The sequence below is a fragment of the Manihot esculenta genome, chromosome 9 (genome assembly GCF_001659605.2).
Source record: "Manihot esculenta cultivar AM560-2 chromosome 9, M.esculenta_v8, whole genome shotgun sequence".
Classification (NCBI taxonomy): Eukaryota; Viridiplantae; Streptophyta; class Magnoliopsida; order Malpighiales; family Euphorbiaceae; genus Manihot; species Manihot esculenta.
In genome coordinates, this window is record NC_035169.2 from 35,578,531 (window position 1) to 35,591,215 (window position 12,685).

At 36.5% G+C, this 12,685-nt stretch overlaps 2 protein-coding genes across 2 annotated transcripts; both read left to right on the forward strand.

The window, feature by feature from the left end:
* Nucleotides 1–1,385: 1,385 nt before the first annotated feature.
* Nucleotides 1,386–5,017, forward strand: LOC110622122 (bifunctional 3-dehydroquinate dehydratase/shikimate dehydrogenase, chloroplastic). Its single transcript, XM_021766528.2, has 10 exons — nt 1,386–1,819; nt 2,281–2,386; nt 2,781–2,999; nt 3,099–3,439; nt 3,624–3,687; nt 3,785–3,893; nt 3,999–4,148; nt 4,250–4,398; nt 4,477–4,639; nt 4,721–5,017. The coding sequence occupies exons 1-10, from the start codon at nt 1,461–1,463 to the stop codon at nt 4,762–4,764; spliced, it is 1,704 nt and encodes a 567-aa protein (XP_021622220.1). The 5' UTR covers nt 1,386–1,460; the 3' UTR covers nt 4,765–5,017.
* Nucleotides 5,018–6,250: 1,233 nt separating this feature from the next.
* LOC110622389 (bifunctional 3-dehydroquinate dehydratase/shikimate dehydrogenase, chloroplastic) lies at nt 6,251–9,104 on the forward strand. Its single transcript, XM_021766874.2, has 11 exons — nt 6,251–6,409; nt 6,514–6,749; nt 6,854–6,959; nt 7,072–7,290; nt 7,380–7,729; nt 7,854–7,917; nt 8,002–8,107; nt 8,186–8,329; nt 8,425–8,573; nt 8,652–8,814; nt 8,926–9,104. The coding sequence occupies exons 1-11, from the start codon at nt 6,281–6,283 to the stop codon at nt 8,967–8,969; spliced, it is 1,710 nt and encodes a 569-aa protein (XP_021622566.2). The 5' UTR covers nt 6,251–6,280; the 3' UTR covers nt 8,970–9,104.
* Nucleotides 9,105–12,685: the final 3,581 nt, after the last annotated feature.

Consider the following 12,685-nt stretch of genomic DNA (forward strand, 5'->3'; position numbering starts at 1 on the left):
TGAGATAGGTGAAAGGAGAGAAAGGTAATCGGATAATATTAATATTATGGATTAAATGTGGGTGATTTACATGCAAAAATTGCAAAAATTGCTATAGTATAATTGATATATAAAGATATATTATATTAATTCACTTATATAATATAATTAAAATTTGTTTAGATAGAATAAATTATAATTAACTAATTAAATTATTTAAATTATATTGTTAAAAATTTGTAATAATTAATTAGATTATATGATTATTTTTTAATATTTTTAGTAATTATTTAATAATTAATAGAGAGAGTTATATTTAAATTATATAAATAATTTAGTTTATAAAAATAATTAAATAATATTAAATATAAAAATAATTAAAAAGTATATATATAACTAAACTTTCATTAAATTTGAAATAATTCTCAAATAATTATTTTATTTATACTTTTATTTATTTATAATGTTCTATTATATACTCTTTAATAATTTATTAAATTTAATTTTCTATTATATACTCTTTAACAATTTATTAAATTAAGATTTAAATTCATTAAATAAAATCTTATAATTTTAATTATAATATTATTAAAAATATATAAAATATAAAATATATTACTAAAATTATATAATATAACTATAACGCCACTAAAATCATTTAAAATATATATATATATATATATATATATATATATATATATATATATATAATATCAATTTTTTAATACAGTTTTAATTTGATTTAATTTTAATATTATATTGTAATATAATTTTTAATAAAAAATTAAAATTAAATTATTAAATAATTTAATACAATATAATTTACTTTAAAATATTGATTATTTTTTAATTTTAGTATGACTTTTTTTAATTCCGTATTGAAATCTCTAAAAATTATGTACAGTCCTAACACCCACCAAATTAAAGCCACGTATCTCATTCTAAAGGGCGGCGGCCAAATTCATTGGCTACTGAAATGGCCGACCATTTTTGAATTTTTCGCTCGCTTCAGTCATGCAAGACCATACTGCAATAATGTAATTTTTTTGCTTTGATTTTTTTGATATATTTCAAGATGACTTCAATTTTGTTATTTAATTTTAATGGGTTTGCAGCTAAAAATAACTCACTCAAGATTTATCGGTTTAAATTTTAAAAAATTTAAAATTTTATTTGTTTGATTGGTATTTTTTAACTTTTTAATGAAATCAAAACATTCACTTTTCTCATGCCAGGAAATTAACTTATCATTTTCTAGAAATAAACCATTTGAATCTAATAAAATAAATAGAGTTTGCAACTTTTTTGTTTTAAGAGAAAAAAAAAAATAAAACCTTTATTTATCTGAAACTCCATTGTTATTTGTGTTGGGTCAATCCCACAGCCATCAGCCAACAGCCAAAAGCCAACTTGGCCATTGCTTGTCATGTCTCCTTTGTCTTTTCTGGGTTGTTGTTGGGTATCTATGCTGTCCATATCATATGTTGCTTGGGCTGTTTTATATCCTTCCCTGTCAATACGCCCAATCTCAACAATCCACTACTTTGTACATATACATCTGCTTAGTTGCTTGCTATACTGTTCATCAACGTCACTTCTTGTTGTGCCTTCATTTTTATCTTCTAATGGGTCCTGCTGGAGTGTTAAGTAGTTCTCCAATGGTTTGTGCTCCATTAATGGCCCAATCTGTTGAGCAAATGATTGCTGACATGCACAGTGCAAAGAAACAGGGTGCTGACGTTGCAGAGGTCAGATTGGACCATATCAACAACTTCCAGCCTCGCCAGGACCTCGAGACCATCCTCAGAAACAAGCCATTGCCGGTGCTCATCGTGTGCCGGTAAAGTTCTCCACCCTATTTTTTTCCCGGGGGGAGGGGATTATTAGAATTCCTCCGATCAGCATATGCTTTCTTTAATTTCACTGAAAAAACCAATTTGTGAGGAATATACGTAATGTTTTGTTTTGTTTATATAAGCTGTATTGGATTACTTTAAAAATGATATGATGGAACTTGGTGAAGCCCCCGCCTTCTCTTCTGCTTCTATCAAAGGTACAGTGGGGCAAGGCCAGGTATCATTCATGACTTGAACTTTTTCAAAAGAATAGCTTTTTGAAATATCTGATTATGCATATTAGGGTATTTGGTATTTGTGATAAGTATTCATGTTATGTATTGCAATTTAGATATAATTTTAAGTATGATAAAAAAGTAAGAGGTAACAGTTATGGTGAGAAACTGCAGAGCTAGACAATGATTTTAGAAGGAAATAGGCTTTAATATGACATTATCTTTTGCAGGCCAAAATGGGAAGGTGGTCTTTATGAAGGAGATGAACACAAAAGATTGGATGCACTTCGTTTGGCTTATGAGTTGGGAGCTGATTACATTGATTATGACCTCAAGGCAGTACTGGAAATTTCTTTTAGGCATTAATGCAAACAGTTTTATAAAATTATCTTTATTTTAATACTTTCAAGAATCAACATGAAAGAGAGCTACTCTGGTAACCAAGCAGTGAACAAGCTTCTCTTATTCTCCTGCCATGTGTACTTAAAATTCTCATATAGAAATTTATGCAGCAGCCAAAACTTTAAAACTGTAACTTTCCTTCTGGTTCTTGGAAGACATGGTTACCTTCTGCTTTAAATTTAAGAACTTTATAGTAATTTCATAATTATACCTCCTTGCAGCAGTAAATTACTGCTCAAAACTATTTAGAAGATATTGAAAGTCAAATTTAGAGTAATGCATTATGAGGTTCAAAGTTTCATTTGACTTGCATACCATGATCATTCAGGTGGCTTCTGGTGTGATAGAAGAACTGAAAAAGACACATCAAACTGGTAGCAAAGTTATTGTGTCATGTTATTTGAATGGTCCGACGCCTTCGAGGGAAAATCTTAGCCGCCTGATTGGGGTCATGCAAGCTACTGGAGCAGATATTATCAAACTTGTTTCCAGTGCAAATGATATTACAGAACTGGAAAGGATTTTCCATTTGTTTGTACATTTTCAGGTATGAGACATATTAAGAAATTAAATGGTCAGACAAAACAAAAATAACTTCAAATGATTTCATATGGAGATCAATTTCAGCTCTTGCCCATATCTGCAGGTTCCAATAATTGCATACTCAGTAGGGGAAAGAGGTCTCATAAGCCAGATATTGGCTCCAAAATTTGGTGGTTTTTTAGTCTATGGTTCCATGGGAGGAAGTTCAGTTTCCGGTCTGCCTTCTTTAGACAGCCTTAGAGAAACCTATAAGGTTGAGTCCATAAACTCAGATACTAAAGTTTTTGGTCTAGTTTCTAAACCAGTTGGCCACAGCAAAGGCCCCATACTGCATAATCCTACCTTCAGACATGTGAACTATAATGGCATTTATGTTCCAATGTTCGTCGATGATCTCAAGGAATTCTTTAGCGTTTACTTGAGCCCTGACTATGCCGGTTTTAGGTATGCCTTTTCTGCAAGCTTTTTTTTTTTTTTTATCCATCAAGAGTAAAAGAACATATCATGCAATAGCTTGGTAGTATGCTATACATTGCTTGGTATATATGGGCTTGCTTTTCTGCAACTACATGATCGGTTCTACTTTCGGTTGATACGTTTCTCATTCATTTATTTGTTTGAACTCCAGTGTTGGATTTCCATACAAGGAAGCTGTTGTTGAGTTTTGTGATGAAGTCCATCCACTTGCTAAGGTATTTTAAGAATTTGTGATGATCAACGTGCTCTGGAATCTGGATAGCAACGTTGTCTTGTATATTTCACTGTAACGAACTTTATACACGTGTTTAGTCTATAGGTGCTGTGAACACCATTATCAGGAGGCCTGGTGATGGGAAGCTGATAGGTTATAATACAGATTGTGAGGCTTCAATAACTGCTGTTGAAGATGCTTTAAAAGGTAAAGACAAAGGCTACTCAATATTGCTCCTTAGAGTGACATTGTAGCCATTGATGGATAGTCTAATCTAGTCATTGACACATAGATATTGTCTGAATATTACAGAACAAGGACACATCAACTGCAGAGAATCTCTTGGCTGTTCACTAACTGGAAGACAATTTGTGGTAGTTGGTGCTGGAGGGGCCGGAAGAGCACTTGCATTTGGTGCTAAAAGTAGAGGAGCCCGAATAATCATTTTCGATATCAATTTTGGTATACACATTGTAATTTTTTTTTTCTTCAGTACACTGATTAGCCTCTTAATGAACTGGACCATATAATCTCTTTTTCATCTCTAACTTTTGTCCAAAAAGAGAGGGCAAAGTCTCTAGCTCATGGTGTTTCGGGCGAAGCTCGGCTTTTTGAAAGTCTAGTTCAGTTTCAGCCAGAGAATGGAGCAATCCTTGCAAATGCAACACCATTAGGAATGCATCCAAATACAGATAGAATTCCTGTGGCTGAGGTTCTTTCTACTTCACTGCTAAAACAAAGTTCTTCTATTCAGGCTTTTGTTGTTGTGTTAAATTTTTTATTTTTGAAGGAAACCTTGGGGATCTATCAGCTGGTGTTTGATGCTGTCTATACACCTAGAAAAACCAGACTATTAAAGGAAGCTGAAGCAGCAGGAGCAATCACAGTGAGTGGGGTTGAAATGTTCCTCAGGCAGGCAATTGGCCAGTTCAACCTCTTCACCGGCAAAGAAGGTGCCTTTTCTATTTCTTTGCTCTACCTTTGACAGTTCCTCCATCATGGGTTGCTGAAGTTACCTTTCTGTTCTTTTGCAGCTCCTAAAGATTTCATGCGAGCGATTGTCTTAGACAAGTTCTGATGTATTTTTCTGAAAGATGATGAAGTGTTCAATCTAGCTTCAATGATTATCTGGCTGGTGCAGATGCCAAATAAGGTCCAATCTTCAAGTTTCCAACAATAATAATTCAAGTGTAAAGCCATTTACTGGATCAGAAACAGCAATTTCATGGGCAGAAATTTATTATAATAAGCCATTTACAGTAGAAAACCTGTAAAAGCCACTTTGATTTTAATTTTATTTTTGATAAACCCAAAATGGGCCTTGCATTGCATCACGTCCATACATGTGTCCATGAAAGCTTGGATCAATTGTCCCTATACAGATCCCATTGTATACGGCCCATGTAGTCCAATCCTGTGTCGTAATGAATGCTAACATTCATGACGAAGGCAGTTCTTGACCGATCCCATCACATGGACTCTTTCGTGAGAATGGAGACTCGAGAAGTATGGATATTATAAGCAAGACCCTTTCCTCTTTAGGCATTAAATAGTCAACTATTTGCCATAAATGCCATGTATGGACTGAAGCACACCCACTGAAATTAAGTATGAGATTGTCCAGGAAAAGGAAAAAGCAAAAACTACTATAGCAGACGCGATCCATTATTTATAAGGCCGGTTTTAGTCTAACTCGATTAATTTTGATTTCCGGTTTAATTGGGCAGATTTTAATCCAATTTTGGGCCAACTCAATCCATGACTATATATTTAATGAAACAGCCGGATCTGAACTGGTCCAAATAACTTTTAGATCCACTTTCCACTTGGTCCAAAATGGTTAACTCAAGTTATTTAGTAGTTTCGTGCTAGCTGCCGATGTGGGATAGATTTGCGCCGCAAATCCGCCAAGTTAACAGCTCAAGCTGCTGACCGTTACATTCGGTCCCGCTAAATTTTGCGACGTTCTCGTCGCAACTGAATCCATTACAATTGCTAACCAGGACCGGACCCTTGGGTATTGTGGTTCGCTAGTACCTCGGGTGGCTCCACCTCGTTTCTCACGGTCCTCGCAGACCCACTAGCTCCGCACAATTTGTCTGACCCAGGATGGCTCTGATACCAATTAAAACAGTCGGGCCCGAACTGATCCAAATAACTTTTAGACCCACTTTCCACTTGACCCAAAATGGTTAATCCAAGTTATTTAATAGTTTCGTGCTAGCACCGGATGTGGAACAGATTTGCGCCGCAAATCCGCCTGCTGACCGTTACATATAAGGTTAGGTAGAGAAGAAAGACTGTGAAGAAGGTTGGGCAGGAAAGGATTTGACCGATTCAGCCGTTGACGAGACTCATAATAAATCAGATTAATCTAAATAATTATTTATAACACGAATTTATCAAAATTAATTGTATTATGTATCCATGACCGTCTCGTCGTACTATGACCAGCCCATATTAATTAACATTGGTTTCAACCACCTAATTTTCTATGAAGACAAAGCCTGCTCTGAACCTAAACTGCTTGTCACGTGTCGGCTACTGCCACCAACATTTCAGTCTTGACAGCAAGAAAATTTGGTTAAATTTTCATGTTAAACACCTTCAAATTAGCTACTATAAAATCACTCACCACCCTTTTACGTACTGTAACTCGGCTTCCAGGAGTCTTAAGGCCAGCACCACCACCACCATCCTCCTCCGCCATGGGAAGCCTTCCGGTAAATTTTCCTTTCTTCATGAATATTTTTTTTTATCAATGCACTTATTACCCTGCATTATACTGATAATGTTTCTGATTTTTTTTTTCTGTTGTTGTGTTTAGTTCACAATGTCTGATCTTCAACTGAGTTCTAAAGAAGTTCAGGGCAGTCCTACGTTGTTATGTACTCCACTAATGGGAACCGCTGTCGACCAAATGTTGATTGAGATGCAAAGAGCTAAGGATATCGGAGCTGATGTTGTTGAAATCCGGCTAGACTGCCTGAAAAACTTCAGTCCTCGCCAAGATCTTGAAACCCTCATTAAACAGTCTCCTCTTCCTACCCTGGTCACTTACAGGTAATGAAATGATCATGTCTGAAAATTTATTATCTCTTCTTTAATGTTGCACACACACAGACTCTCTGCGTAAATGAATGAAATGAAAACTGCCACCTTTTCAGACCAAGCTGGGAAGGTGGTCAATATGAGGGTGATGAAACCAAGAGACAGGATGCACTTCGTTTAGCAATGCAGTTGGGAGCTACTTATGTTGATATTGAGCTTCAGGTAATTAATATATTATCAGTTTGCAGTTTACTAAGTCAAATTTTCAACATGTTAACTGTCTAATTGTCAATAAGAGGCAAGTTGGATTCTTAGGCTTCACTTGTTCCTGCAGGTTGCTCATGACTTTAACAATTCAATATCTGGAAGCAAGCCTGATAACTTCAAAGTCATTGTTTCTTCTCACAATTTTCATAATACTCCATCTGCTGAAGCCATTGCCAATCTTGTTGCAAGAATTCAAGCTACTGGAGCTGACATTGTCAAGATTGCAACAACTGCTTTAGACATTACAGATTGTGCTCGTATTTTTCAGATTATGGTGCATTCTCAGGTAGAGCAAAATTGCACATTCCCTGAAAGCATTTCTTGAAAGTTTCAATTACTTTGATCTGAGTTGTTTCCATGTAAATCTTTTTGCAGGTTCCAATTATTGGAATTGTTATGGGTGAAAGGGGCTTGATTTCGCGTTTGCTTAGCCCCAAGTTTGGTGGATTCCTGACGTACGGTGCCCTGGAGGCAGGTGGTGTATCAGCTTCTGGACAACCAACTGCGAAGGATTTGCTGGATTTATACAACTTCAGGCTTATAAGGCCTGATACCAAAGTGTATGGCATTATTGGGAAACCTGTCGGTCACAGCAAGAGTCCTCTCTTGTTCAATGCATCGTTTAAGTCCGTTGGTCTTAACGCAGTTTACATGCATTTTCTGGTGGATGATGTGGAGAAGTTTTTCAACACCTATTCATCGGTTGATTTTGCTTCTGGATGCAGGTGCAGTCTCTCTTCTTGAAACCCACCATTGTTTTAGCTGCCAAAATTCCCTGGAAAAAATAGTAAGGCTTCTGTAATCTGTACTTCCTTGGAGAAAACTAATGGATTTGATTTTGCTATGCAGCTGCACTATCCCCCACAAGGAGGTTGCACTCAAATGCATGGATGAAATTGACCCCATTGCCAAGGTAATTAATACCCTGCAATAACCATCTCTACAATTTTAAATATGCAGTTTGGTTAATAGTTAGTTCATTTTTTAATACCTGCAGAAAATTGGAGCAATCAACAATATTGTCAGGAGGCCTGATGGAACTTTAATGGCTTACAACACTGACTACATTGGTGCCATTTCTGCAATCGAGGATGGCCTACGAGGTAAACAATTTAATCTGTTGTGAGAAATGTAACTGTATTGGATTACCTGACTGGCTTGTTTGTTTTCCTCCTGGACAGAGCTAAATGGGAAAGTCCCAGCAGGTACCTCACCCTTAGCTGGTAAACTGTTCGTAGTTCTGGGCGCTGGTGGTGCTGGAAAGTCACTTGCCTACGGTGGTGCACAAAAAGGAGCTAGAGTTGTAGTTGCCAATCGATCATATGGTAAGAATCTGGTACTGATTATATATATGTATATATATTTTTTTGTTATTGTGATGAGTGAATTTAGTGGTGATTTGGATTTGTTTTCACTTCAGAAAGAGCTAAGGAGCTGGCTGACAAAGTTGGTGGCCAAGCAATGGCACTTGCAGAAGTAGAACATTTCCATCCAGAAGAAGGCATGGTTCTTGCAAATACTACATCTGTGGGAATGAAACCTAACTTTGATGCCACCCCATTAGCACAGGTTTGCTTCCACCTTTGTATCAAATTATGAAAGTACACAGAATCTGAAAGAGGGATCCTTTTTTTCTGTGTTCTGCAGCATGCCTTGAAACATTATTGCCTAGTCTTTGATGCCATTTACACACCAAAAGACACAAGACTCTTACGTGAAGCAAAAGAAAGTGGAGCTCTTGTTGTCTATGGAACAGAAATGTTGATTCGCCAAGGTTTTGAACAGTACAAGAACTTCACAGGCTTGCCTGGTAAGATGAACCAGAGTTCAATGTCAAAATTTATGCAATTTTTAATAATTAAAGGATATTGGTATTAATTTGTTCCTGTTTTTTATTTTTTGGGTTGATTTCCAATTACAGCACCAGAAGAATTATTCAGGCAACTCATGGACAAACATGCATGAGAGGCAATTTCAATCCAAGCCCTGACACCTGTGTTGTTCAGACTCTATCTCCTTATAGCTAGTGATTATTATTGTTTAATAACTAAGTTGTACCAATAAATCTTCTTTAAGAATCAATTGAAGGGATCTTGTCTACTGCCTGTAATTTTTTTTTTTTTTTTTTTTGAGCTGGAAAAGAACTTGCATTAACTGGCCGAGACTGCTAATGCCTATAATTTATAAGCCAATCATTGATTTGATTTTGTATTAGGAGCTTGTTGCCTACATTTGAACTTTTAACATTGGACATTACGGAACAAATACTTGATTGTTGTATATAAATCGAATGAATTATATAAACTAAATTGCAATAGATAATCTCCAGTGTTTAGGAAAATAAATGTTTTAAGTAACGTCATCTTTATAATATTAAGGTATGGAATTTGAGTCCAATTAATGTTAAATCAATAGTCTCCATAGGAGCTCTCTCTCTTTGGTTCTTTGCAATAGAGAAAATATCTCTATTTTGATATTAGTTTCTTCTATATAGTTCCGTTCGCTCTTATGCCACCTTTGGTATAGTCATTCCCTACCTTTTCTAGGCGAGAAGTGGTCGTCCCTTTCTTAGCCCAATCAATGTGTTTATACTTTTCCATCTCTAAAAGGGTATTGCATTAATAAATAATCTCTTATTTTATTTATAGATTTAGAGTTTTACAAGAGATATGTTTTGATTTGTTACTGTTGGGTACGTGACGTGGGGTTGTCGAGACCGGTCAAAAATAACATTTTTAACTACCAACAATATGAAAACTGTAGACAGTGATGAAAGGATCGTATCCACAGGGAATTGACACTTACTTACTTCTCTTGTTAGAACCAAATAAAATAAAGTGCAAGTGCATATAAAGTAAAAATGAGAGTTTTGAAATTGATTTGATTATACTAATAAAAAGAGCAATTAAAAAGAAAGCAGATGGTAAATTAAGGATGTAATAATAATGGTCGATCCCGTACCTGCAAACCTGGGGTTAAGGGAATGGGGTGAGCTACTAAAGCCCAGTGAGCAGAATAGTAAAACATTATATTAAAATTCATGCTTTCGTGAAATAGTTAGATGTGGACATGTATTGTAAAATGTTATAATGTGATGTAATGTAAAGAATTGCATTGAGAATAGAATTGTGCTTGGTTCTAGTGTATGTTAATCCCTTTTTGGTACATGATCTTTTTAATGAAATGTTTAATGATGTTTATGTAACCCAAGCTTAATGTATGATATGTTACCCATTGGAGCATTTGATGAGGGCTCCAGTGTGGGGTTTTATGGTTTAAGTTTGTGCATGCACAGATTAAGCTTGGTAAATGAAAGAAAAAATTTAAAATTTTATGTATTTGTTCGATCATGTATGGGATTTAACAGGTATACAGGAGGTATGTTAGGCTTGCTACGGGTCCCGGCGGCCTTAAGCCGATCTGGATCCTAGCGCCGGTAGCGGTCCGATTTTCGGGTCGTTACAAATAGTGAAAGCTTTAGTTGAAGATTCAGATTCACTTTAGTTGATGGAATTGATCATTGACTCATATGTCCCTTTGGTGATTCAATAAATTGGCCATGGAGATTGAAGAAGCTTCTCACCTCCATTGTCTCTCCTTAGATTAAATCAATTAGGGAATGTCCTCCAATTAATTACTAATTAACAAGTTGCCAAAGAACGTCTTTGAGCCTTAGGCCTTTTACAACGGTCAATCGCATTAGGAAATAGAGAGAACCAATTCTAGTTACCCAAATGTATGGAGACAACACTAGATCATGCAATTTCCTTGGTTGTGCACCAAGTGTTCTTCTGTTTGAACAATTCAAGCAATTACGGATTAAAAATCATTCAAACTAACAATATATTACTTTGCATCAAAGAGTCAATGTAGATCTTAAATAACAAAGCAATAATGTCTCAAAGCATGAAATCATAAGAATACTGAATAACAAAAGATTAACAATGTAGTCCAAGTCTCTCAATCCACAATATAACTAAAGCTTCACTTATTCTTCAACTAGAATAAAAAGGTTTCAGCCACTCATGTGAAACAGCCGGGCCCGAACTGGCCCAAATAACTTTTGGACCGCCCCCTAGCTCCGCACAATTTGTCTGACCCAGGGTGGCTCTGATACCAATTGAAACAGCCGGGCCCGAAATGGCCCAAATAACTTTTGGACCCACTTTCCACTTGGCCCAAAATGGTTAACCCAAATTATTTAGTAGTTCTGTGCTAACTATTATATACAAATCTATTTTCTTCAAATCTTCCGATGTGGGACGGTCAGTTGCCGCAATTCCGCCAAGCAGGCAGCTGACTGTTACATCATGGCTGAAACAAAACCAAAAAGAAAGGTAGAAGAAGAGAAGAAGAAGCCGGATGGGAGTCTTGCGCAGATGATGTTGCAAAAACGTGAGAGAGAAAAAAAAGTCTGCTGCGGCTGGCCTTGTGCTCTCTTTAAATAGGATTAGATGCTGCCCTAGGTCTCCCTTGCTTCCTAATTAGTGTAGAGGCTGCCCAAGTTGCTGCCCAAACTCAACTTGCTGTCCGAGTTGTTGCAGAAGAGGAAGATGGAGAGAATCGGGGCATTCAGATGGAAGGTGGCATGCAGATGGCCTTCAGAATAGGAAAGGAGCGTACCTTGTGCTTGAAAAGGAAGGAAGAGTGATCCTAGGCTGCCAATAGAGGAAGATGGGGCGCGTAGGTCTTCATAGGGAAGGTGTGCGCGCGGCTTGAACCGGATCAGGAAGGAGAGGCGCACGGATTGTGTTCTGCAGAAGAGGCAGGTGCGCAGATGCTTCTAAATAGGAAGTATGAGTTGTCCAAATTTCCTATTTAGGTGGAGCCTCTTTTGAATCTTGAATCTGGACTAAATAAAGGCCGAGTGCATTGAGATCTCCTTCCCGAATAGAGAGTGGTGCGCGGATCATGCTGCAGAAGGAAGTTGGCGCGCGGTCATTGAATGCAGAAGGGAAAGTGCATATGTCCAGTCTTTCCTTTTTAGGTGGAGCCTTCGTTTGAATTTTGAATGCTGAACGCAGAAGGGGCAAATGTGCTTTTATGAGATCTTGCTACCTAAATTGGAAGATATGACTGCTGCAGTACGTGCACATCTTTGAACAAGGAAAGAGAGATCTGCGATTTGAATTTCTAATAATCTTCTGACTGAGCTTTCCTTATTTACTTTTGCTTCTGCACTTTCCTCATTTGAAGACTTTCCTTTTCTGAAAACTTACCTTATTTGAAAACTTTCCTTTCTTGGCACATGTTCTAAATAAGGCAGGAAAGATTCTGCAGTTCAAATTTCGGACAGTTTGCTACCTGTGCTTTCTGACTCTTTCCTTATTTGGCACTTTCCTTTTCTGGAACTTTCCATATTTGGCACTTTTTGGCAGTTTTAAAAGCATTTTCTCCAGATTGTCTTTTCACACCTAGTTTCTGCAAAACATGAACAAAACCACCAAATTAGGTAGAAAAGGTACAAATAAATATCATTAAGATCATGATAATATGACCTAAAATATGCTCTGTCAAATATCTCCACACCTAACCTTTTGCTTGTCCTCAAGCAAACAAACACAGTTAAACAAACTCTCTCTGCTTTGATCCTTTATGTCCACTTAAGCTCTTACTCTAGACCCCTATTTTGAATCATTGCAATGAAGAATATATGCATCAAGGTTACTTACCTCTTTCCT